Here is a 26297-nt window from a genome sequence, read left to right as displayed (position 1 = left end):
GACTTGGTATGTTTGAAGTCATCTGTCTTATTTGCTGTCATGGTTAGTTTACACACCAGAAACTGTTCCATCAGATCTATCTTGTATGGCCACATCATGCTGGACAATCTATTAACCTTTTGTCATTACTTATGTATTATGTCATATTTTACCTTTTTAAATACTCAGTGATGCACCCCCATACCCTTATTTACACCCTGTATGTACACTTATGAGCCACAGTGAACATCCTTAAGCCCTTTTACTAGCACTAACTAAAATGTTACAAAGTAGTGAGAAGAAATCTTTCTCCACTACTTTGTGACATTTTTATTGGTCTAAATACAGGTATTACCCTACTGCAGCTTTTGGACTAATGGCGCAGTGGGGAAGTAACTTGCCTAGGGAGTAAGACGTTGCTGGTTCGAATCCCCACTAGAAACACCTAAATGTTTCTATTTAGCAGCGATATAGGAAGATGCTGAAAGGCAATAGCATTATCTCATACTGCGGAGGCGGCGGCGGCGGCAATGGAAACACCTCCTGTATTCTACCAAAGAAAACCACATGGCTCTGTGGTCACCAGGAGTCCACACCGACTCAGGGCCCAACTTTACCTTTACTTACTGCAGACCAACACTCTGGAAGTTGATATGAATTTTGAGAATGCTTGCAATGCTAAAAATGGGGTAGGATTGTTTTATGCAGAAGGGGGGGGGGGGAAGCAGATGCCACAAAAAATGTTACAAGTGCCACTTTTAATTTTTATGTTCACTGTGCTTCCTTGATAATGTTTCAATGGGCAATATCCAGTCTAATTCAGCCACGACAGCCCCACTGAAACAATAACATTCCAGTTAGTCATCATTGCCCGCTGTCGCTGGGTGTTCCTGTGTGGGAGAGGAGAGCTGGTCTTGAGGTAGCAAGCATGACTTGTCCCCTTATGTAAGCAGGATGCACCCTGGTTGCATATGAATGAGAGACTTGATGTGTGAACACTGCAAGATAGTCCCCTCGGGGCTTTGGGAAGAGCAGAAGGTTGCATGTTCCCTCCCTGGCTTCTCCAAGATAGGGCTGAGAGAAATTCCTGCCTGCAACCTTGGAGAAGCCGCTGACAGTCTGTGAAGACAATACTGAGCTAGATAGACCAATGGTCTGACTCAGTATATGGCAGCTTCCTATGTTCCACACACAGGCGGCCGGCTGTTTCCTTAGCCCGTGGGTGCTTTATCAGCAAAATCCCATGCACATTTACTCAGAAGCAAGTCTCGCTGCGGTCGCGGGGTTTACTCTCAGGTCATTTCTGAGAATAAACCACAGCGGTAGGGAGCGCTGCGGGCACACACCACTGTGGCCGGCAAGGACGGCGCGACCACCACAGCAGGCTCGAGGAGGGAGGGCCGTGCACTGACGTAGGGGCTGATGACGGAGTCGTCGAGGGCTTCTTCATTCACCTCCCCAGCCGCGGGGGTCAAAGGCTCGCGGATTTCCCACCGCCCTGTTCCCCCCCCCCCTCCTCGCCTCGTGGGCGGTGCCCAACGCACTGGGGTGGGGAGGAGAAGAAGCCGCCACTGACGGGCAGTGAGCCGCGACGCCGCGAATGGCCCAGAGCTTAAGCTGCGGAGACCGAGCGGAGAGGCGATGCGAGGAAGGGGGAAGAAGCACGCCGGAAGAGGACTAGTTGCAGCAGCGCCTCCTCACCCCTCCGCTCACCCACGGCGAGGGCTTTCCGCCCCTCAGATTTCCTGCAGATTTGCCTCCCTCGAGGCGCCGCCCTCCTTCCCCCCTCAAGAGTCTTTTCGGGGCGGTTCGCCTTCGCGTCCCCTCCCCAAGGAGCGGAGGGCGAGAAGAGGACTCGGCGGCTGCTTTCCCCGGCCGCAGCTCGGCTTCCCGGAGAGTCGGCGCCGGAGGCTGCAGGCGCGGCCGCGGCGCTTCCTGCGATGTAGCCGGGAATCTTCGGTGAGGTACGGGCGGAGGAGGCGGCGGCGGGTGGGTAGTGCTGTGGCTGTGCGGCGGGTATTTCATACAGTGTACATCTATGTGTGGAGGGAGGAAAAACGCAAGCGGGTTCAAAATGGCGAGGGGGGAAAACAACAACACCCTGCTTGCCGTGACTGCAGCCAGTCTGGGATGAGAAGGCCGAATCTTCCTTTAAAAAGTTCTCTGGCGGCGGCCGCTGCTAATGCGTAAGCCCTCTCTGTGTACCTCCCAGTGTGCGTCTGCTGTCTCCAGAGTACTGTGGGTGAGAGAGAAGGCGAGTCCCGGGTGAAGGCAAAAACAACGCCGCCCCCCCCGCCCGTGCTTTTAGGCCCCTCGACTTCCCCTCCTGGCCAAGACTGGGCGGCATTTGCTGCGCGCCCCCCTCCACTGGGGAACGCTAGCTGTTCGTGACCTCCAGCGCAGTGGGCTGACAGAGAACCCGAACTGGCTGTGCGCGCTTCTCTTCGCCTTGCCTCTCTGGCTTTCACCTTTTTTCCCTCGCCTTGCCTCTCTGGCTTTCACCTTTTTTTCCCCGCGCACAAAAGGAAGAAGCATCACAGAGCTGTGTAAGTAGCTCATCCAGCCAACCCTACTGCGTTCCTCCCCCACCCCCTGGAGATGGGTGAGCTGTAAAAGTCGCTATTCCGCTGGTGGGTTACAAAGAGGTAGGTAAAGGATGCGAGGTGGCTGCCGTGTGTAACCAGCAAGGACAGTGGGTTTATACCGTGAGTGTTAAGTTCCTAAAAATGTACTGAAATGTGTGTGCCATCTATTCGCCTAAAACACGGTAGCTAATAATTAAACTCAAGCGCGAGATACTGCTATAATAGGTAGAGAGCGTAGGGGGCTTTCATAATTATGGGGTTATGATTACGTGTGGGAAATCGTCTTTAGCGCCCTCCTCCACCTTTCTTTACTGCACAATCCTATGCATGTTTTCTCAAAACTAAGTTCCATGGTGTTCAGTGGTGCTTTCTCTCTAGAGTTCTCTGATATACCCTCCCCTGAGAGCTACTAGGCAAACCAAGACTGCCTTTGAGGTTCAAAGTCCTGCGTAACTACTTCCTTTTTTTGTAAGTCAAAACAAACCAAACATGCTCTAACAGAAGCTTCCTAGCTTATGTTGAGTTATTATTGATATTTCTCTGGAGATCCGATTCTATCCCTCCCCCACAGATGTGACTCCTTGGTAATCTTAGCAAAGCTTCCCCCCCCAATGATAAAATGTAATCAAATGTAAGTCCACAGCAGACTATTTTTTAATGTTCTCTTAAGATAATGTATGACTTTGAAGGGTTTTTTTTTAAAGTCAGTATCTCACTTTACTGTCATTTCTTTAAAAATAAATAAATCCTTTGCCTAGCGTAACACATGCCTCTTGTGTGATTGTATCTGTTCCAGTAGGAAGCTCATTAACTACAAGATAACTTGTTGAAACGTCATGGAATTGACCCTGTAATATCTTTCTTTTTGGAGATGTAAGAGTGGGGAAATTATTTGCTCTTAACTATTAAAGTCAATAACAATTAAACTTAGCCATGTATGCATTTTGCATATCAAGCCTGTGCATGTTTGCAAAGAAGTAAGGTCCACTGTGTTCAGTGGGGGCTTATTCCCGAGTAAGCATGTTGTGAGGGCTTGGCCGCAGCTGGCCCTCGGTCTAACCATCCGCTGTCACCAAAATGAGATCTTTAGCTTGTGTGATTAGTTCAGCTTTTAGTAACAGAAACCTCCGTCTTTCAAGAACAATATCAAAACTCACTCGTGTGGTAAATAAAATGGGCAGGTAGATGTGAGGTGGGACTAAAATAACAATAGACACCAGTAAAATAGTATTAAAAACAAGAAAAGGTTCAATATAATAAAAATTTTAAAATTTCTAATTTTGCAAAAAAAAAAAGTACAGGAACAAAGGATGTAAAGTTCAGTTGGCAATAGTACAAAGTACAAAATATAAAACAAGCTTGCTAGAGTTCTCTTTCAAAAGAAATTCTTGAAAGGTACTAGTAGTACCTCTGCTACCTTCTCTAGCAGTTTCATCTGGCCCTGCTGGTTTTCCAGCCTTTTGGCTCCCACAACACTCAGCAGTACACTCTCTCCTTCCCTCGCAGAACTCTACTCTCCCACAGATCTCCTTCTCCAGGCTATTCAGCCCTCCCTTTTTATCTAGTTCCAAAGAGATACATTAACCAATCAGGGAGTTCCTTCCTTCAGGCAGCCAGAACTAGGGGTGTGTATGGAAGCAGTTGGTCTGACACCCCCTTGAACCCCCCCTCTAGTTCATTTAGGTCGGGGGGGGGAGATTCACAAGTTTGTTTTTAAGTTTTTTAAAAAAAACTTTTTTGTACACTTCCTCCCTCCGGGGGAGTTGTTCGAGGTGGAAGGGGTGTGTGTCACCGTGGAGGTTTTCCATTCCCTCACCAGTCTCCCTTATTTCAGATATTGGCCTTTTCCCCCTCATCACGGTGGCCATTTTGACCCAGGCCATGCAGAGACCCATTGTGTAGGCTTGGTGGACTCCAAAATGGCCACTGCGCTGAGGGGGAAAGGCCGAAAACTATCCGAAAAGCAAATAAAGGAGGCCGGCAGGGGGAGGAGGAACCTCTGCGGACCCCCCCACACACACATCGTGGACAACTCCCCCGGGGGGTGGGGGAAGTGTAAAAAAACCAAATAAAAAACCCGTGAACCCCCAGGGTGGTTCATCTGGGGTCAGACTGAACAGGGAGTGGTTCATTTCAACCCTGAACAATTGAACCAAACCAGTTTGATGTCGAACTTGTTTGCACATCCCTAGCCAGAACCTTCTGTCCCTGTCTGAAGACAACCAATCACAATACATTGTAACTTTTCCTCCAAAACTCTTGCAGACAACTTTTACCTCCAGCTATGGCTGTTAGTTTGCTATCTTTTAATCCCTGCAGAGCCTGGAGGGGACACTAAATGCATTGAAGAAAAACAACTCATAAATCATAATGGTAAGGAGTGATTCCTTGACATGTATATAATTGCATCTGTGCAGAACAGTGTTTTCATCTCTTATTGTATGTAAGTTCTACTGATTACACCGACACTCATTGGTGTAGATGTAAAATAGCATGTTATTTCACTTGAGCATGCCCCCCCCATGGTTTTTCAAAGCTTTCCCTTTACAGTATCCATGCTAGAAAAGGCCTCTTAAAGTTCAGAATTACCTGATGAGCAAGTTTGAGTTTCCCAGTGAACCTTTAGAAAAATGGCTTGGTTATGTGGAGCAGAAACTGAAAACTACATGAAATTGCAGGACCATAGTTGTATCTTTTCCCACCTATATTTACAACTAGCTTTAATTACCTGGCATTCCTCGGGCTTTTTTTGGCTATACCCACTCTATATCTGTCCGTACAGAGTGGTTGTCAGGGTTCCCAGGTATCCTGTGTTACTTGTATGGTCCTAGAAAGTCACTTTGCCAAGTTTGGTCCCATTAGCTCAAAGGGTGTGCAAATTTATAGGGAACAGACAGCCAAACAGAGCCTATAACCACTGCATGTCCCTCCGTCCATCTGTGCGGGGTGGTTGTTGCGGTCCCCAGGGTATCCTATGTTACTCGTAGAGTCTTAGGAAGTCCACTTTGCCAAGTTTGGTCCCGATAGCTCAAAGGGTGTTGGGATGTATAGGGAACAGACAGACATTCAATTATTTATAGATAGATAGATTCCCAGTACAGTCATCCCTCACTGACCATGAGGGTTCCATTCCTGGAAAACCTCATGGCTGGCAAATTCACAGTAGACGAGCAATAGGAAAGCATTGGAAACGGGGTCAGGGGAATCGCGGTTGCGCAAGGGCTGAAAAACAAGGTAAAACCCAGAAAGAATCACCCCCTGAACCTTGGAAATCACCCCTAACACCCAAAATTATCACCACCACCACCCCAGTATTAAAAGAAATCACCAAACTGTGGATACTCTGGTCACGGTTGGCGAGACTGGCAGTTGGAGAGGGATGACTGTATTCAATTTCTGGATGCCTGAGAACTTTTAGTCCCCAACCTCCGATTTTCTGGCCCTTCTTTAGGACCCACGTTTAGTTCCAGCTCTGCCCCACAATATTCTTTCTGATTATTCCTTATCTTAGCATTACATCTGAAAACTTGTGTGTTTATGATCTAGTTGACCCTTATGTCTGGATGTAACAGTCTGTAGTAAGCAATCCTGTCAGTAGTAGAAAGTACTCACGTACAAAGTAACATCACACTCGCACAAGGGAAGATTCAGTTTCCATCAATTCCCACCTTTTCTCTGGCAGAGGAAAGCTCTGCTGTTCCTCCTCCCCATTAGAGTTGGGGACCTAGGACCTTCAGTGATGTTTTTTGGGGAGCCATTGGGAGCAGTAGGGGGAAAGGGATCTGTTGGCTCAGTTCACCAGCCAGGCAAAATATTTTACTTGCCATAGGGTTCCCTGAGCTATGTTGGTACATTCCTTGTCAGAATTCTTTTCACTTGTCAGGCATCGTTTTTCACTTGTTATGAACAAGTAGCCTAGTGGATTTCCTCAGCCTTGGACATGTAAAATGTATCAAGATGGAAGAATATTACATGACTATATTTCTATACTGAATGAAGTTGTTTTTGCAGGCAAAGTTATATTTATTCCAATACTTTGTGATCTCTTTTCCTAAAGTGGTTCACAAACGAAACACTTTACTTCTCCTTCTAAAGGTACAAATAGTATATGGGGTGGCTTTTTACTAACTTCTAAGGAAGGCTCTGATGGATCTTGCAGAACAGTTTTCTTGGAGTAGGAACTCCTGAAGATCTTAATCCTTGTCGGATCCAGCAGTCTGTTGTTCTCTCTCCAGCTACCTAAACTTTCGCCCCTCACATGCATATGCAATTTCCTCTTTGATAATCAGGTGTATTCTTAATGTTGGGCCTTGTACAGCTGGCTATAATAAAGAGGTTAAAAGAAATCCTGTAAAATTTGAGCACTGGTCATAATGGGCATAGCAGAAAGTATTTTGTGTGGGTTTTTTAGCCTTAAAGCCCTAGCATTAGCTATTCCATTGACTCCTGAGCTGGGCTCAGATTCTCTAGCCCCTTTTGGCCTAGGACATCAATACTGTGAGGTGTGCTTCCTCTCTGAGTCCAGGGACTTTCACCCTCACTCCTACCTGTATTTAGCTCTTGGTCTTTTCCTTCATGTGCTTTCCTTGGAGAAATTCAGGATCAACTTGCATCTTAGGCAAATTTTGGAATTAAAGCATTGTTGTTGGTACTGGGAAAGAGATATTTTTGTACAAAGAGGAAGTGAAAGTTGGTGAATGTGCTATGAGCTGACTGCTTTTAGACAGTAATAGAAATTAAAGTGACTAAAATATAGAACTTGTAGCAAAAATTAGTACAAAAAGCTGATTTGTTGAAGAAATAGAATTGCGAGAAAAATACCATGACCAGCCTAATACTGCAGGTGTGCATTCTCCCCTCCCCTTCCCGCTGGAAAACTACTTTGGATATCTACAATAATATATTTACTCTTGAAGATAACTTGTGTACTAAGGGCTTATGGTTAGGATATTTGCTCTTGAAGATAAGAGTATACAAGGGATGTCCTTCATAGATACATACTGTATTTATCTGAATCGGGTAAATACAGTAACCTACACTACTGAAAATTAATATTTTCAGTAACTTCAGAAACCACCTTAGATTGAGTGTTTAGGGATGGAACTTGTTCCATTGTCTTGTGGATAGTTTTTTATTTTGTTAGTAGTTGTCTTGAAGGAAGAAAAGGCATTTTAAAAAAAGGTTAAGTCAATTTAGCCCCAAACGGTTGTTTACAGTTTAGGCTTAATTTAGAAGGTTTAAACAGTCCAAGAAATATAAACCTATGGTTCTACGGAAACATAGAAACTTCTCTTTGTTTGGCCAAAGCCTTGGAGGGAGTTGTTGAAATGAGACTAAGACATAGCCAGACAGAGAAGAGTTAGAGGAAAGAAAGAATCAATGGTGCTAGGACAGAAAACTATAAGAGGGGCTGCTGGAAAAATAACGAGTTGGAGAAAGAGAACATACGTGAGCTAAATTAATGGATGAGTTAAAAACCTGGTTAACATAGTGAATCAATATACCAGTAGCTCTTTTTTTGCTTCTATTGTTGTGATACACACATTGCTCTAAGACCTTTCTGCAAAAGATGTCCTAGAACTTTTCTTTCTAAATGAACTGTTGGTTGCTACCTTACTGTTAGTAAAAACTTAATTCTGTTGTCTAACACAGACTCTGAGCTTTGCCATTTGAAACCTTATTATTGATTATAGAAAGAATTTGATAGCCTGAGTGCCCTTAAAGCACTCTGGCTGATTAAAATGAAGCTGACCTGTGTTTGTAAAAAAGCAGAAAGTACAGACCTCTCTATTCTGTAGGCTGGAAAGGAACATCTTGTAATCGGCAGAAGAAATTACATAATTGGGGAAGATGATCAGATGTGGCTGATAGAAGAGGATTATAAGTGACCACAGGAACAGAAAACAATAATAATGTGTCAAAGACAAAGGAAAGTCATAATGTTAGAGTTAAAAGGGATCTTGGAGGTCTTTTAGTCCAACCCCCTGCTCAGTGTAGGGAACTGCTCCAGTTTCTCTGACAGATGTCCATTCCATCTGTTTGCAAGCCTCCAGCTAATGAGAGCCCACTATCGTAAGAGATGGACTGTTCTACTGTCAAATAGCTCTTAGAGTTGAGAAATATCTTCCCTATAGGGTGGGATAAAGAAGAAAGTTATAAGAGTGGAGAAGGTTTAGTCTCTGCTTCCTGCCATGAAGGCCTGGTGAATGAGATTGATTCACTGAAAGGGTGTCTGGCCACGGAGTGGGTTGTGATGGAAGTTGTAATAAGACATTTTAGCTCGGAGTATAGTTGTTATGATTAGATTTGTATGGCTGTATTGTTAGTGCTGGTTGTTCAAGTCCAATAAAGCATAAGACTTTGTGGTCTCTGATCATATCCTAAACTCCTCACCCCGTTCTAGGTTGTAAGAACTTTGCCTACACACCTAAATTTAATCACAGAACACAATACTGAAGTAAATTGGCTGAACCCTAAGAACGTTCATAGGCTGTCTTATTTGGCAGAGGCAGCCAGAGGAGCAAAGACTTCCACTTGGTGGCATTTGATGAGAAGCAATAAGCGGGGAGAAGCAAAGAAGAGTCTAAATAAAGTTTCGAGGCTAAATAAACTTGGTACAGTTGTAGGGTAACATGGGGACACCTCAATGGCATAGCTTGTGATGCCATCCACCCCAATTCAAGATGGCCCACTTGCGCCTGAAATGATTACACATCTGCCATCTTGTGAACTGATTTGCCTAGCCACTTTGAACCAAATTTGCTACAGTGTAGGGACACATAGGGACTTCTCAATGGCATCGTTTGTGATGTCATTCACTGTGATTCAAGATGGTGGACACGTGAACATTTGAGGCACAAGTGGGCTAATTTGTGGACCATCCAAAAAAGACAAGTTGGCTCACGTGTGCCTCAGACGTTCATGCATATGTCATCTTGAATTAGGGTGGATGACATCATCACAAACTACACCATTGAAGTATCCCTGTGTGTCACTCACTATAACTGTACCAAATTTTGTTCAAATTGGTTAGACGGTCTTCTTATATAATAACCCAGATTCGATAGGGGAGGGCAGTAAGTGTCTGCAGATCCTGTTTACTTGTCCCTGATCAACCTGGTCTCTGCTTGCACCCACCCTTTCTGGCTTTCTCCCCTTATCTTAGGTATTCTTCCTAACATGGTAGTTTTCCAGATGTACAGGGAAGGGGAAACAAGTATCGGTTCCCTCACTCAAAAGTCCCTCTTGGCTCACCATTCAGTAACTTTTCCTTTTCCAGATTAATGACCTTCACTTCTCATCTTTACTTCTTATAACGTCCTGTCATCTCTTGGCACACACCTTGTTATGCTGGCCACTCTCTCCACATGTCTCCCCCACACTACTCAGCATATTTTTCATGTCATGTTTATATTTCAGAACCCATTTATGTAAATTGTTCTTCTCAATTTAGACATAATTGGCACAGCCAGTTCACATAGCTAACAAACACATTTATTCCAGGGCCTCTCTTTGCCTGGTCAGCATGACCGTAGTTCTTTTTACACAGGCCCAAATTCCTCATTTTCATCCCATGTCCAAAATCTTACACATGATTGTAGAGATAGTGAAAGGAAAATAGGCAGATTAGTTCTTACTACAACAACTTGTTTCCTGCATTTATGTATTGCTTTTCTGCCAAAGCACCTGACGTGCTTTCCAGTTTAAAATAATAGTTTCACAAGGTAAGAGACTCAATAGAAAAGGAAAACAATTGCATTTGGGCACCATTTCTTGCTGTTACATAATGAAGTTGCGTAATCCACTTGGTTGTGGATCAGTGGTCCCTCTTAATTTTTTTCATCTCTGGGCAGAATGTGTTTTGTTCTGGGTGGCAGTATCAAGGCAGTGTGTATGGACATGCATGCATAGTGGGGCCTTCCTGATTTTACCTGAGCAGGATCTAAAATGAACTGACCGGACATCAAAAAAGCGCACATGCGCATACCTTAGACTGGAACAGTGGTGTGGATTATTCTGTCTTCATCCTTTAGATTTCAGAGGGTACTAATTAGCCACTTCAACAACATGGAGGAGTCTTGAATGCTGGAGTCAATACAGTGGGCTGATTAGACATCATGTGGAACCTCTGTTAAAGCTGGGCTTTGCACGATCTCTCTTGAGGCTTGGGAGCATGCTGTTCTCCCCCCACATCCCCATGCAAGTGTTCGCTTCTCATCTAGGTTCAGATCAGTCATGATGCCTGAGCCCACCAATCTTGGATTATTCTAGGTTGCTTACTTCAGATAAACTGAGATCTGTACCCAAGGTTTGAAATAAAGATCTTGGCTTTTCTGAAGTAAGCTACAAATCAGTGGATTCAGACATCATGACTGATCCTAGATGGGATACTTAGACAGGAATGGGAGGGGGGATGTGCAAAGCTTCAGACACATCATATGGATTCTGGCTTTAACCCCAGAACCTTGGGGTTCTGCATTACATCTGAACCAACCCGTTCTTTCTGTTCCTCTCCTACTATACATTTTAGCTGACCCACCACCACCATCACTTTCCCATTGTCTGTGGACCAGCCAGTCTGAGTATTACTGGGGGGCAGGGGGAGTCTTTCTTTTCTTCTGCTGGCATGCAAAGATTTAAATTAACACCCACATTTAAATTAATAGGGACCAAGGGAAAACAACTTGTAAATGTGTTGTGGTTGCAGGAAATCTGTGAGAACATAGAGGTAGAAGGGGTCAAGAACATATAGTTCAGGGTGCCTGTGTTCAGGGAACAAGAAGGACTGTTTATCATCTGGAGAAGAAGTCAGCCAAATAAGTAGCCAAAAGTAATTGTGAAAACTATTTAACAGAAATTGTGCAGTGCTGTGCACACCTCTAAAAAAGAGCAAGTAGACCAATGAAGTTCAAGAACAAGTAGTTGTGATTACTGATGTGCAATTAATTTGAGCTAACCAGTAGAGACGGTCAAACAATAGTAATGATTCCCACCTGTGGGAAAGGAATCATTAGCCACATAAAATAATATAGAAAGGATTATTTGAACTTATTTCTGAAGGCTCTTAAGACATCAGTTAAATGTCAGTTCTGCTCTGCATATGATCAGAAATTGGGAATTCTTGACAGAAGCTTCCCAGGCTGGTCACTTTCACTGTGATTCTGAGTCTTGGTAGTGATGAGCATTTTATGAGACTTGCTATGACTGGTTTATTGTGAGGATTTGTAATCCATAACTATATAATGTTCAAGAAAGAGCATGTTTCTATCCTGTTAACCAATAATCCAGGAGGGTATTTTAAGAATCTGTTCTTTATAGGCATGTAGCCAATTATCCAGTTCTGAAGTCTTTTTCAAATTATGTTCATAATATTTGTCGATAAAAATATAGTTATAGCTTCACAACAGAAAAGGAATTTGAACAATTCTCAGAAATTGCAATAATTCAAAATTTCATTTTTTCCTTCTCTCCCTTTCTGTGTTAGAGATGATGCTGCACAGCATTTTTTAACCCTCTGTCTGTGACAGAGATACATTTGGAATGTCTATTCAGAAATTGTTAGTGTTCTGCTCAATACCAGCCTCTTGCATATGTAAGTGATGTCACTTGTATATGCAAGTGTGCTGCTCACACACTTGCATGCTTTGGGGGAATTAACTTGCAGATCTTCTCTACTCTTTTTACTATTTAAAAAGTGTTCTTGATGACTATTAGTGTAATTCTCAAGTGCCATGTTTATGACCCAGATGATGGCCAAGGGGGAAAGGATAATTATGAAGATAAATTGCTATATGTAGGTCATAGGTACCACAGGTCCCCAGTGCAAATGGTTCATTGCTACCTAACTCTTCTCTCTGGGGGCTGGCAGACTGTCATGTCCTGCTGACTGGGCAGAGAGGCACTTTTTAAAGTGGTGGCACTTGTATATTTATTGCAGGGAGAGCAACCATCCCTGTCCAGCCCCAGCATAATTTAGTCTGTGAGCTCTTCTGAGACGGGACCACCTTGTTTACACAGGAAAGGGGTTGAAAAGTGGTATACAAATATGGATAATGAAACTAGATCTAATAAGGTTTCCTATACAATAATGCTAGAAGACTACTTAGAATGCTGGCTAAGTGCTATCTCATCAGATCTAGAAAGATGATTGAATGAACTATCATACTGGGAAATTGAAGATGATATCTTCATATAGTCATTGTATATAGACAAAGGCTGCCAGTACTGTACTTGTGTAATCACTGGAGTCAGATCTTTATAATCTGTTCATGTTGACAATCACCTTTTGGGCCAGCACCTCTTGGCCTTTTTTTGGATGAATGCTCCCTCTGTGTTTTCACATAGGTTACAGTAGCCTTCCTGGGGTGAGCATATGCATGGAGGATGTATTTTTCCTTTCTTCCTATTGAGACTTTGGTCAGGGCATGAAATATTCCAGAGAGGGAGAAAGTTGTCACTTTAACTACTGTCTCCCTTAAGTACTGTGATTGTTCATATCCCTGGTGGGGTTTGTTCCAGGTGGAGTTCAGGCTGGGCTAGTTCACCTTGTGAGATCTTGGACTCTCACAAGATATTGCACTGGCTTGTTACTTCTTGACTCTTTCCAGTTTCTCTCCATTCATGCCTTGCTGGGCACTCCATCACACTCTCTTCTGTAGGATTCACCCCCTTGCATGGGCCACTTGAAAGTGGCTGGGCATATCTGTTGAATGGCTGGGATACTGTGCCTCTCGCACCATGCACCTTCTACCATCCAAGCCAATAATCTTCCGCTGCCTTGTCATGGTCCCCTGGGACCTCAAAGCTCTTCATCTTATTTTCTCAACAAATATAACCAATCAGCTTTGTTAGCAATTCACATTCACCTGTTTGTACATTAAACAATTTTCATAGGCAAATGACAGTGAACAAATAGATATCAATGAATCTATACGTGACATCCTAACTGCAATTCTATGTAAGCATGCAAATACAGTGCTTCATTGTTGAACTAATATTTCCTGTTTTACATTGTTGGTTTCCATTAGCCTTCCATTATAAAATCTGGGGGATCTTATTGGAATAACAGTATAACCAGCCAAATTCTAGAGTGGGGAATCATTAATTTATAGTCTCATTAACATTACTTGGACATAACACAATGTTCTTCCTTGCAATATTTGCTTAAAACCTTAAATTTCAACTACGATTCAGTGTGGCTCTGTTAGGCTAGGTATTACTATTCCAGCAGGCAATAGTATGTGCTTAAGCAAGTTTTGTGTATTTTGCTTCTAGGTGTGGCTGGCATGTCAGGAGAATTGTCTGAAATCTCCTTGTAACCAGTAAAATCAACTTTATTTTTGGAGAGAGATACTTCTGCATAATCAGATTAAACTGTATTGATAAAACAACACTTTTCTTTTTCTCTTAGACTTCTGTATATAAAGAACTGCCTACATGATGGACTGGAGCATAAGACCACCTCAAACATCCAACTTGCAGACAGAGAACTTTCAAATTCAGGAACCCTATCTGTCCCAGCAACTTACTGCTGCATGTGATTTATCTCAGACAAATGCATCCACTCAGAATTCTCATACTTACCCTGGAAATGACCAAATCATAAAAATGCATTCTAATACTAAGAGCACAATTGCAAATCAACTGCCTCATCAGAACACTGCAGGACCCAGCAACTTTCAGCCAATTCTTCCAAAAACACCTTTATCTACTAAAAACTTTGGGATGACCCAACAGTTAGTTGGCACACCTCCAGTTTCATGTGTACAACTTTCCAGTGCGATCATACAATTGCCAGCCCAGAATTCCTGGCCAAATCCTAACAGTCATATTTCATCCCCTGTAGCAGCACATGTAAACTCCGTGCAAAATATACCTCAAAAGCAACTGAATCAGTTTGTGGTCCCCACTGTCTATGGTAATCACCCACAAAAACACTATTCTAATTCTGTACGAACTTCGGTTTATCAGCAGAGTGGTAATAGTAGTAGTTCAAAAAGGCAGTTGACACGGGTGCCTTACCGTCATGGGAATGGGCCTGCTACATCCCAAGCAGGTACTGTGGCATCTCTTAATGCAACACCAAATCATTACTTAAATTCTCAGCAGAACCTGGTTTTCTCTTCAGGACAAAACATTCAAAACCAAACACATGGTCAGAGTTCAAGATCTGCAATAATTATGGATTTGGCACAGTATGCTTCTGGTCATGTAAATCCTACACAATATGCAGTACCCACTCACTGTGACTATAGGAATGTAACCCAGAACATCCCACAAGTTGTTAATATAAACCACCCACCACCATCATATTGTATGCCTCCTGTATATTCTGTTCAGCATTTTCAGAATCCTCAGTCTGTACAGCCTGTTTCAAATGTATCAAATGGAAATATTCAAAACCATCAGAATCCTAGATTGGATCAAAGTAGTAATCTGTACTCTGTTCAGCATTTTCAGAAACATCAATCTGTACCAATTGCTAGAGAAACCAATGAAGCAGGTAGTACTACACATGTAAGTTTACACAGAGATGAAAACCAGCCCTCTAATGAGTTAGCAAAGTCATCACTCGAAATCTTAGATGGACTTTATAACAATATACAAATAGCTGGAACAGTTTCTTCAAAAGAAACATCAACACCACAAACATCTAGGACTTTGGTACAAGAGGATAATCTAACCAATGGCTCAGGAAATCTTTCTGACAATATTGCCAAGGGTAGAATTAAAATAACAAAAGAGACCTTAACTCAGGATGCTCAAGACCTGCGTCGCCGTTTGAGAGACTTTAAAATGAAACACTACTTCTATAAAAGATTCAATAGACAAACTTCTGACCTTACTGTTCACAATCAAAATTCCAGTTCTTTGATTTCTACTCCTTGTAATACCAATCAGCCTTCTTCACTGCCAGATGATGATGCTAATCAAGCATGTAATTTTTCTTCACATGATGCCTCTTGGAACCAGCAATTTTCACCTACCTCCCATGGTTCCAGTCAGATGCAAGGTGGGCCATTGCCAAATAGATCAAAAGATCACTTAAGTCCAATTCTAGAAGATTTGCTTAAAGGTACTATTGATGAAGGTATGTTGCTTGATATTGTAAAATTAAAGGAACATCACAGGTATCGGGCTGCCCAAGAAAATTGTTCATCTGGTGCTTTAGTTTCCAACAGAGATAAACTTGAAAATAGTGTGAATGGTATTGAGAAGACATCGACGCTGAGCCCCAAAGCCTCTCCAGACCCTGCTCAGAAGCCTTTGATATGTACAAAAAATGGTCCTTCCTCTGAAAAAACATTTAAGAATTCTGGGGTGGACTTTAAACTGAATGAGGATACAATGGGAATGATTTCCAGTAAAATACTGACCAGTCTTCAGAGTTCAGTTCAAAATCCAGCTGTATCAAATAGATCTTCACATTCAGTGGAAAAAATAGTAAAGGAAAGCAGTGGAAAGTCCCAGTGTCCTAAATCTGTGTATCCTGAACTGCTTCAGCAGAATAAAAGTACTTGTCTTCAAACATCTGAGAAAAACATTACAACATGGAACACTGAAAATGACTCTGATACATCTAGTGTAGCTCCTCATGTTTCCAAAGCCCCTGCAGTTGTTCCAGAAGCAGGTTTAATTCAGAAGTCATCGGTTCCTGGAAATTCCGGCACAACAGAAAGAACTTGTTCCTGGGAGGAGCTAGAAACAAGCCTTGCTTTGTGGGGGCAGAAACTTCCAACACCTTTACATGAAATGTTTCGTGAAAATACAGGAACGACTGCGAGTTTGGCCTCATCAGTTGGTGGTGATAAAACAAAGCATACTTTGGAAAATCTCCCAAATGCATCAACTCAAAATGACCAAACTAAGATTACAGTTGGAACAAATGAAATAAATTCTGCACCTTCATCACTTGGAAACAAATTTGATACAGTAGTCTCCAGTTTTTCAAAGGGTTCTGAACCTCAAGTTGCTATTGTGACTCCCCTAATACAGTCAAAAGAGAGTACCCAGAGTGAAGTATTAAAAAAGAATCCAATTCTGTTGAAAATAATATGTCCAATTATTGAAGAAGGAAGTCTGCATAGTTTACAAGAACTTAATTCCACAATACCAGATGCTGATAAAGGGGTAGGAGGAAGTGACTTTTCACCCCCAGACACCCATATTGCTGTAACTAATGTAGATTCAGATGTACACCAGAAAGCAGCCAAATTCACTAATGAAAATAGGATAGTAAAAGCTGAACCTGGAACAAACTATTCTTGTGATTTAAACCAGATGATAACTGGTCCCTCTTCTTTTGAACTAAAACAAATTAAATCTGAAACTAGTTCAGGAGATAACTTTCCACCTGAAATGATCACCAATTGCTTAAATCCAGTTCCTCAAAAAGGTTTAGAATTCTGTAAAAGTGGCCCAGATTTGCTAGAACCAGGAGATCTTACTGCAACTGTGCAGAATGACACTGTGTTCCAGATATCCAGTGTCTGTACTCTGGTTGAAGGAGATACTTCTTATAATTCACAAATAGCTAGTATCTTTAGTACTAGCCTTTTGAAACCTAGTATGACAAATAATGATGTTTCGGAAGAGCATATGCCTTATCCACAGTCTAATAAGCAACAGTCTGACTTCTTGAAAAGTGATATTAAAACTAATGTGAGCACTTCAGAGGGGGATGCCTTGTTGCTATCTGAAGGCAGTCTACCAAAAGCTGTTGCAGAAAAGCTGTTGTTAGATCTGCCAGTTCTAGGGATGCATCAAAGTGGTGAGATTTCAGGTGACATGAATATAACACATTCTGAGGAAGAGAAAAGCAATTGTGTGCCTGAAGGTACTCCTATCTTAGGAAAAAAACATGAGCAAGAAAACCATTGTGTACTCAATACAGATTTGGCCTCTGATAACTCTTGGTTATCTGGAAAAGAAGAGGGTGTATTTAGCACAGATCCTATGAAAGAGAATACCCAAGAGCATATGCCAACTGAAGACAATGGTGCACATAATATGAGCAATATTGAACCACAAGTAACTTTACTAAATGATCAGCTCACTGAACTCTTAAAAGAATTTCCTGATGGAATAAATGCTTCAGAGGTATTTAAAAAAACAGAAATTAAAGATTCTATATTTACATCAACTGAGAGAGAAGATAAAGAGGATATTCGAACTTGTGGAAAAAACCCTAATTCTAGTGGAGGTATAGACCAAATAAAAATCACAATATTAAATTCTCAGCAGAGGAAAGAATATTTTCCTGAGCACAGTTTTCAATCCTCTAAAAAACTAAAAAATTGTGAAAATGATAAATTTGTACATTCAGAATATAGCTTGAGGGAGAACAACATAAGCAGTGTTAAGTCTGATCAGGCCTTATATGTTGATAGCAAAAACTCAACAGCAGAAACAATTGTAAAAAAAGAAAATTGTACATATTGTTGCTTGCCAGGTTGGATAGCTTCGGACTATGGAGGGAAGCCGTGTTCATGTATGTTGGCTAAAGATCTTGGTTTAAAACAGCAAGAGGATCTGCAGTCACAGTCTAAAACTATTTTCAAAGAGAAAACAAAAGTCAGTGAGGATTATCGAGCTGACCATAAAGTAAACAACCATCTGCAAATATCTATAACATTGCCACTAGATGCAACTTCTCAGTCTTTGAAGACAGACAGAGTTGAAAGTAAGAAAAGATATAACCAGACATACATAAGAGAGGATTTGCCTACTGATAAAGTACGGTTTCATTCAAACAGAAACAATCTTAAAAGAGTAGCTGAGAGACCTCTCAGCAAGATGGAATTATCTGACAAAGAGAGGACTTTAAGAGAGAGACTGATGGTAAAATCAAAGGCAGATCCTTGTCGGCGCAGAAGTATGGAAATCAAACACAGTAAAAAATATGAAAGATTTAAAATTAAGCGAGATTCTAGTGAAACGCACATGATTAAAGGACCAACTTACAAACTGAGTAAAGGCTTGAAGAGACGAATTGAAAAAGGGAAAAAACATGCCGCTTTGGAAATCCAGCATAGTGCTGCCACAAACCCCTCTAATCTGAACAGTGTTGGTATAGTTTCTGAAAGATCTGAGAACCCTTGGCAGAACCCTACCTTGCATGCACGAGAACTTTTAAAGAAATGGAAATGTGAAAAAAGCAAAAAAGACAGAGAGAAAAATCATGGAATCAAAAAAGTGGAGCATAGTGAATCAAATCGTTCTGAGCATGCCCAGGACAATAAAGGAAGTATTAAAAGGATCAATTTGAATAAATTTGCATATTCAAGAGTGAGGGAATATACATGGAATTGCAAGAATTCACTTATTGATAATAGCAAAACTCTTAAAGTGCAGAAACAAAGATATCCTTTCAATATGCCTAAAAGCCACTCTCCAGGCAAAGGGACTGTACAGGCTGCTCGTAATAGAGATGAACAGTCTGCTCAATCTCTCTCTGATAAAAATGCACCTTTTAATAGAATTACTATACCTATTCAAAGGGAACAAAGCAAAAGCTATTTGAGCAAAGTTTCAGTCACAAATACTGCACAGCAATGCATTTCCTTGAAAAAAATAGACCTGTCTCCTTCCAAATCAATTGGACGTATGAAATCAAGTAGTGTTTTGTCATACTCTGAAGACCAGCGGACCAGCAGATCAGCAGCCCAGCAACCTAAAGGGGAGAAACCACAAATGCTTGAGTTCAAAATTTGCCCAGAGATACTGTTTGGGAAGTCAGTCTCTGAAGAACACATTTTAGATGCAGAGAAGCCTGAAAAAGGCAGAACCCCTATCACAGGTACAGTATAAAACTTTTGACTAAGCCTGTCTCTCATGCGGTGACTTTGGTGAATATAATGGCTAGCATCTACAGCAGCTCTAGCTAAATCCAGAGCTAGCCCATATAATTTCAGTCTTATAAAGGCTGAAATTTGTAGCCTGCAGAGCTTCCTGAAATGCCATTGCAGAAGATTGAGGGGCCATCTAAAACAGCATGGGTTGCAGCATGCATGGCAGCAGTAGGGAGAGATGGGTACCTTGGAAACAGCACAGAGATGCTTGTCTCTAGCAAAAGGTGGTCTGCACATCATTTCTGAATCTCCCCTGGAATCCCTGTACCACAGCCCACTCTATTGCCAAGGGTTCTTCAAAAAGAGCTACTAATGGCTTTTTGGGCTACAGTGAGAAGAAAACTGTGTTATCTGTCTTCTGCTAGCATTGCTGTAGGATACTACCACAATTTACAGGTGCAAAATAGTATTTCTTTGCTAGAATTCTCAGCTAGAATTCTAAGATGTTGGTGAATTCATGTTGAATCATGGTATTTATACAAATAAAAGAGGGCTTTCAGACTCTTCTCTTGGTGGCATTACTTCGGAGACATATTAAAAATCTTAAATTTATTTTATTTATCATAACTTTTTACTGCCTGATATGTACATCTCAGTGTTAATGACACTGAGCTGACTTGAATGGATATGGTTGTGATTTGTTTACCCGAGAGTCTAGTGAAGCTTCAGCATGTTTCTGTAAAGGCAATAGATACCAAAGACTAACCTTTCACTCGCAGAAGGAAATTTTTCATCATACAAGGGTAGAGAGGTGATTCCCTCCTTCCCTTTGCAGCTGCGGGTGCTTCCTGAAAATATGTCCATGAGGGTCTCACAACCTTCAGAGATACATTTTCTAGAGGCACAGGTGTCTGCAAAGGGATTGGATGATTGCTGGAAATCATTCCTGCTCCCCCACCACAGGATAGTAAAAACCTTTCCATGAGTATGATGTCAGACTTGATATTATCTGGATAATATGGAATATATTACAATGCTCTGGATTCTGAATGTTGGCATGTTTATAAATAAGCTTTGATAAGGGTTTCCTGGCTTAGTGACCACATCTGCATCCTATACTTCTTATAAGAACAGCCCTGCTGGATCAGGCCCAAGACCCATCTAGTCCAACATCCTGTTTCACACATTGGCCCACCAAATGCCTCTGGAAGCCTACAGGCAGGAGTTGAGGGCATGACCGCTCTTCTGCTGTTACTCCTCTGCAACTGGTACTCAGAGGTATCCTGCCCTTGAGGCTGAAGATGGCTCACAGCCCTCCAATTGTAGCCGTTGATAGACCTCTCCTCCATGAAGTTATCCAAACCCACTTTCTTCCGAGGAGCTCAGCAGCATGTGTGGGGATTATCCCAGTTTTAAAAGTTATTCTCACTATAACTCTGAAAAGTAGGTTAGGCTAAGAGATAGTGACTGGTTCAAAGTCACCAAACTGATTTTCATAACTGTGCAGCGATTCAAACACATAGCTCCCTCATCAGTTCAATATATTTTCCATTTTAACCACAATATCTCTCAACTAGCTAAATCCAGCTCTCAATGTTATTTTAAACTAGACACTTTCCAGAACTTGTTTAAGGATAATTCAGGAATCTGTTGTGGATTCAGAAGACCTATCTTAGAGATCTGCATGCACAGAGGCATTGGTACCTTGTATGGCAAAGGGAGCTAGAGGCATATGACATGTTGGATGTCCCACACATTTTGCAGTAATGCCTTGTAACAATTCATAAGAAGCTTAATGAAACTGACAGGTAAAACATTGGTAAATGGGTAAAAACTTGTGTGGTGGAACCTCGCATATACCAGTGAAACTGTATTTTGGCAGCATTTTTTGCTTAACAACTCTTGATTTGTATCTTGCTCTACCACTCTTACAGTCTGCAAAGTGGCATGCAACAAAACAATAATTCATACAAACATTAAATATGAGTAGCTCTCAGAACTAATGGAGCCTACTTTCTGCTTCTTTAATGTAGAACCCCTGTCCCATGTGCTGTGAATTTGGTTTGCATTCAACTATCAGCACATGGGTTGAAAATGGGTGTGGCCTATATTTTGAGTGGCTGCTGTTGTGAAACAAGATGGTGGATTGATTAAAAAAAAAAACCACCTTCTGGTCTACCGCCCCCCCATATGAATTTGGGTTGTATTTGTAAATGCAAGAGTTATTAGAGCAGGGGACACAAATGATTCACAGACATGATAAGCCTTCTTCCTTTTGGAAAATAGGCTAAGAACCACCTTCAACATAATAATACAACCATATCACAAGGGAAAGATGCAAACAGGAGCAGCAAATAAGGAAAACCATCAAGTTTAATACAAATTAACAATCTATAACCAGAGCACTAAAAAGGCATAAACAAATAAAACAAATCATAAACTTCACCATTAAATGCCTTGATAAATAAAATGGTTTTAACCTAGTACTTAAATGAGCTGTGTCGATGCTTCCCTGACTTGTCTTTGGATGGTATTCCATAAGTTGGGCATGGGTCTCTCCCTGGTTATCCCCCTCCTATCTTCCGAAAGTTGAGGTAACTATAGAACGGTCTCTGCTGAAGATCTTAAAAGGCTGGTTGTGTTCATATAGGAGATAGCACTCCATCAGATACTCAGATTCCAAGTCATTTAGGGGTTTTGAATTGTGCCTAGAAACAAATCTTTCAAATATTGGTGAAATGTGATCAAACTCTGCAAGCCTTTCAACAGTGTAGTTGAAAACTTCAGTTAAAAAACTAGCAAAGCCTTTATAAAGGTATTATAGTACAACACATTACAGTAACCTAACCTAGATTTTACTAAAGCATTCATGATTGTGCATTTTATCCTTGTTAAAGAGGAGCTGCAACTGGCACACCAACTTAGGCGGCTGGAAGGTGCCTTATTCCATCTGGACATCTAATGGAAGGACTGAATTTTAACAGCACCTTCAAGTTGTGAACTTGCTCTTTAAAAGGAAGTGCAACTCCACACAGAATATGTTCAATACCACTTACCAACAGCACCTTTGTGTTGTCTGGATTAAGCTTCAGTTTATTAGCCCTCATTTCCTGCATCTTCTATCCCCTCTCGGTGGGAAGAGTTGGGAACCTTTACTTTGTCAGCTGCCAGAGACCAGGAGACACTTGACAAACATCCCTGTGTGTGCCCTTATTCTAATTTGAGCTTAGTGTGCATTTTAATTGTAAGCTGCTTTGGAAACCAACCTAGGCTGAAAAACAAGGTATAAATAAGATATCTGCTTTTGATGTAAAGGAGAAATAAATCTGCATGTCATTACAATACTGATAGAGCTTCCCTGCAACCTCCAGACTACTTCACCCAGCTGTTTCACATAGACCTGAAAGCTCAAAATATGTTGGGCATGGCAAGAGACTTCATGAGTGAATAAAGAATTGTTTGTTATCCATATAGTATCTTTGGGATCTCCCCACTGCCTTCCCCCTCCTGGACAAATTAGGACCCTGTACAGCATGGTACAGGGTACCCTGTACTCTGCACAGCCACCACATACTGAACTGCAGGACAGCCCCCAGAGCTACCTTCTGATACTTACCAATGAATAAGGAATTACCAGAGTGCAGTGTATCCAATCCTTGTCTTGAACAGACGGTTAAGGAGAATATCATGGTCACTGATGGCATCAAAAGTCACAGAGCTCCAGAACAATTGACAAAAGGCCACTCCTCCTTTTATGTTTTTCGTGCAGAATATTATTGAGGGATATGGATATCATAGGTGTGCACAACCTAAGCATTTTAGACTGAATGGCTGCTATATTCATAATTTAGAAAACAATACAAATGTTATTCTTTACAGCTCTCAAAAGTAAAAGAGAAGCCTGGTTAAATTACAGTCCTGTGAAGAGAAGAAAAATGATGGAAAACCTAGCTCAAGGTAATTTTCCAGCTATTTAAAAATAACTTATTTGCTTATCACAGAAATCATATTCAGACATTACACTGTATGTGTGTACAGGTGTATACATGTGTTTGTGTAAATGATGGTGCATACATTCAATTTAAAAGTGAACCTGGGCACAGGTCCCCTCAAATGCAGGGTAGAAATAGGAAGTGTAATCACGTACATAATATCTGTGCTGATCTGTACATACATTGAATTAACGCATGAATAGAACTAGGGCCGAGTCCTAATCTCCAATAACATGCTGATAATGTATACAATTGGGTTTTAAGATCAGCCTTTAAAAACCCCAAATATTTAGAGTGTAAATGTTATTTAAAAGTAACATTAAAACAAAAAACACCCTTTCTTAAAGTTGTTTGCTTCTGGGTGAAATACAAAGTGCTGGTGATCATCTTCTATATCTATAAAATTCTAAACTGTTTGAGTTATACAAGAGTACCATGTGAGATAAGTTGGGCTTGGAGTGGGTGACTAGCTCAAGGGTACTCCTTGTGCTTCATGGAACAGTGGTGATTTGAACACTGGTCTGACAGTCTAATCACTATACCTTATTAGCTCTCAATCTCATCCTTCTCCAGAACCTGGAATATGGGGGGCAAGCAGGGTGACCTGTGTGCTGTGCATCTCCAACTTACCGTGTGAAGTTGTCCTTGTGTCCAAATTCCAGACTCTGGAGAAAGGGGTATGGTCAGTAGAGACACAGGTACTACCTAGGAATGGTGGGTGTCAGAAGTTCTCCAGGAATCCCTGCCTGCAGGGAAGTTAGGCTGGTGGCTACTGGAGAGAGGTCTTCTCTGTTGTGTACAGACTTGTGAAACTCCCTCGCTCATGAAATCCTTGTGGAATTCTCTCTATGCCTTTTAGTACCAGACATATTTTGTTCTGCCAGAGATTGTTTCACATAAACAATCATAAACTTGAATTTAGATGTGGGTTTTAGTTGATTATTCTGTTGTGTGGTGGGTGTTTGAAAGGTTTAATTACGTAACTGCTTTTGTTCTCTCTGGCTTCAGCATGTTTTTTGTCAACCTGCTGCTATGTATTTTATATAATCTTTTCAAAGAAGCACTCTGTAACAGCTGCAGTAGAATTCAACATGTAGTGTTTGTTCCAGGTCCACCACATGTTGTTCATTGTATGGGGAAGGTCCCAGGGTTGGCCTAGGCTATCATCAGTAGCTTAATTGTAGCAGCAAATGTGCCAAATGATAAGGAAGCATCTTGTTGATCTCAGGCAGACATTACAAGCAAGTGAGAACAATACTGCATAGTTCATGTCCAGTACCGTATAAGGCATATATTTATTGTACAAGTTAGGAATGTGGTTGTCTAAAAGAAGAAATGGGGAAGAGCAAAAACCAACCATTTGTAGTCTTTTCTTGGATGACAACTATTATTAGAGGAGTTTAGTAACAAAACCTGAGTTGCATGAGCATACTGCTTTCAAGTTCTAGAACCCCCAGCATTTAAACAGCGGAATGTCTTTGTCACTGTCTTGCAGCTGATGACCGTATTCCACTTGATTCTGCAGTGAAATTACTGGAAGGAAATGAAGATCTTCGTGTACCTGTGAGAGATTCCCAAGCCACCTTTCAGACCTACAGGAAAATGCATCTTGCAAAAAGAAGCCGAAGTCTGGATAGCAACTCCACAAGCTAGTTGTCTGCAGCTTCAGCAATACTCCATCTGTATTTTTTTTTAGTAATAAATGCTTTTGACTGACACTGTAATATTCTGATGACTTTGGCCATCAAATAAAAGTCAACTGATATGGGCACAGTGGAAACCATGTTTGTGTGGCCTGGTTTTTGTGTGTTTTGTTTCAGGAAAACATGGGTACTGTTAATTACTCAGAATTATTCTATGAACTCTTGAATATGTGAATGCCACAACTTAAACTGATAAAAACTTCCTCAGGTTTTAAAATTCCATCATTTGGTCTAATTGGGACAACAAAAGTGAATGGCTTTAGCGTATCTTTTTACCAAGTCATTTTTAAGGGACAGACTGTATGTTTTTAATTTGGTGTGATCAAAGGCAGGGAATCCTTTGAATATTTATCAGGGAGCGCTGGAAACTATGCTTGCTGCTATCCAGTTTAGCTGGAACATTACAAAAATGTCAAAAGTTACCTTTTTATTTTCTTGAATTTCAGTTATTAGGTATGTTTTTAGGACATCAGTCTAGTGGGTTTTTTGTGTTTAAAAGAAGAAAGACTGTTTACACGACTTGAGTTGAAATGTTAACCCATTTGAAAGCCAGTTTGTAGTTTGACGCATACTTCACAAGACCATCTGGATTCAAGAGCCAGTCATTCTTTTATCCTTCTATTAGCTATATTAGCTAAATGTTTCCATATGTGTCCTAGAAGTTATACTAAATATTGATGTTAAGTGCCTTTTATATTTTTTTGAGAATATTTTGTGGAATTCTAGCATTATAGTTTTTTTAAATGTTCAGTTACATTCAGAATGGCGTATTCGTGGAAATAAAAGCACACTTATTTTGACAATCATGTTTTGTGTATTTATTGTGTGTTTTCAGTCTTTCAGTAAGCCACCATGGATTCATTTATGAAGAATGGCAGCATATGCATCTTTTAACTAAATATTGTTACACTTGGGTGTGTGTGATGGGGAAAGTGGTTAAGACATAGGATTCTTCAATATGTGAATAGCTCATGGACTACATGCTCCATGTTCACAAGCATGTATCAACAGCAAAACAGAAGAGTGGATACGCCAACAAAAGGATCTTGTCAAGAAAACTAGAAGAACCTGATAGACTAACTAATCTGCATCCTGATTATTTTATTTATTTATTTATTTTATTAAATTTATATATAGCCTTTCATTAAAACAATCCCAAGGTGGTTTACACAAAATTAAAAACAAAATTATAAAAATGACACAATTAAACTATTAAGCTAAAAATAGTACAAAATACAAAGCAGCAGC

At 41.1% G+C, this 26297-nt stretch overlaps 1 protein-coding gene across 4 annotated transcripts; it reads left to right on the top strand.

The window, feature by feature from the left end:
• The first annotated feature begins 1800 nt into the window (after positions 1-1800).
• On the top strand, positions 1801-25852 carry RESF1 (retroelement silencing factor 1). Of its 4 annotated transcripts, none has more exons than XM_053253917.1 (4): positions 1801-1938; positions 13975-19362; positions 23234-23311; positions 24842-25852. In XM_053253917.1, exons 2-4 carry the CDS (start codon positions 14001-14003, stop codon positions 24997-24999), a joined length of 5598 nt encoding a protein of 1865 aa, XP_053109892.1. In that variant the 5' UTR covers positions 1801-1938; positions 13975-14000; the 3' UTR covers positions 25000-25852. The 4 variants fall into 4 exon arrangements, with proteins under 4 accessions (XP_053109892.1, XP_053109894.1, XP_053109891.1 ...); XM_053253919.1 differs by having other exon boundaries at positions 1807-1943; positions 24872-25852; XM_053253916.1 differs by having other exon boundaries at positions 1807-1943.
• Positions 25853-26297: the final 445 nt, after the last annotated feature.

Source organism: Hemicordylus capensis, chromosome 5, assembly GCF_027244095.1.
Source record: "Hemicordylus capensis ecotype Gifberg chromosome 5, rHemCap1.1.pri, whole genome shotgun sequence".
NCBI lineage: Eukaryota > Metazoa > Chordata > Lepidosauria > Squamata > Cordylidae > Hemicordylus > Hemicordylus capensis.
The sequence above is the reverse complement of the archived record's forward strand: the minus strand, read 5'-3'. Positions and strand labels throughout refer to the sequence as shown.

Bases quoted from the DNA above. Each gene is read 5' to 3' on its own strand.
- RESF1 (XM_053253917.1), top strand. From the start codon at position 14,001: ATGATGGACTGGAGCATAAGACCACCTCAAACATCCAACTTGCAGACA. The intron at 19,363-23,233 runs GTACAGTATAAA...TATTCTTTACAG, and splicing joins AGGCAGAACCCCTATCACAG to CTCTCAAAAGTAAAAGAGAA. The intron at 23,312-24,841 runs GTAATTTTCCAG...ACTGTCTTGCAG, and splicing joins GATGGAAAACCTAGCTCAAG to CTGATGACCGTATTCCACTT.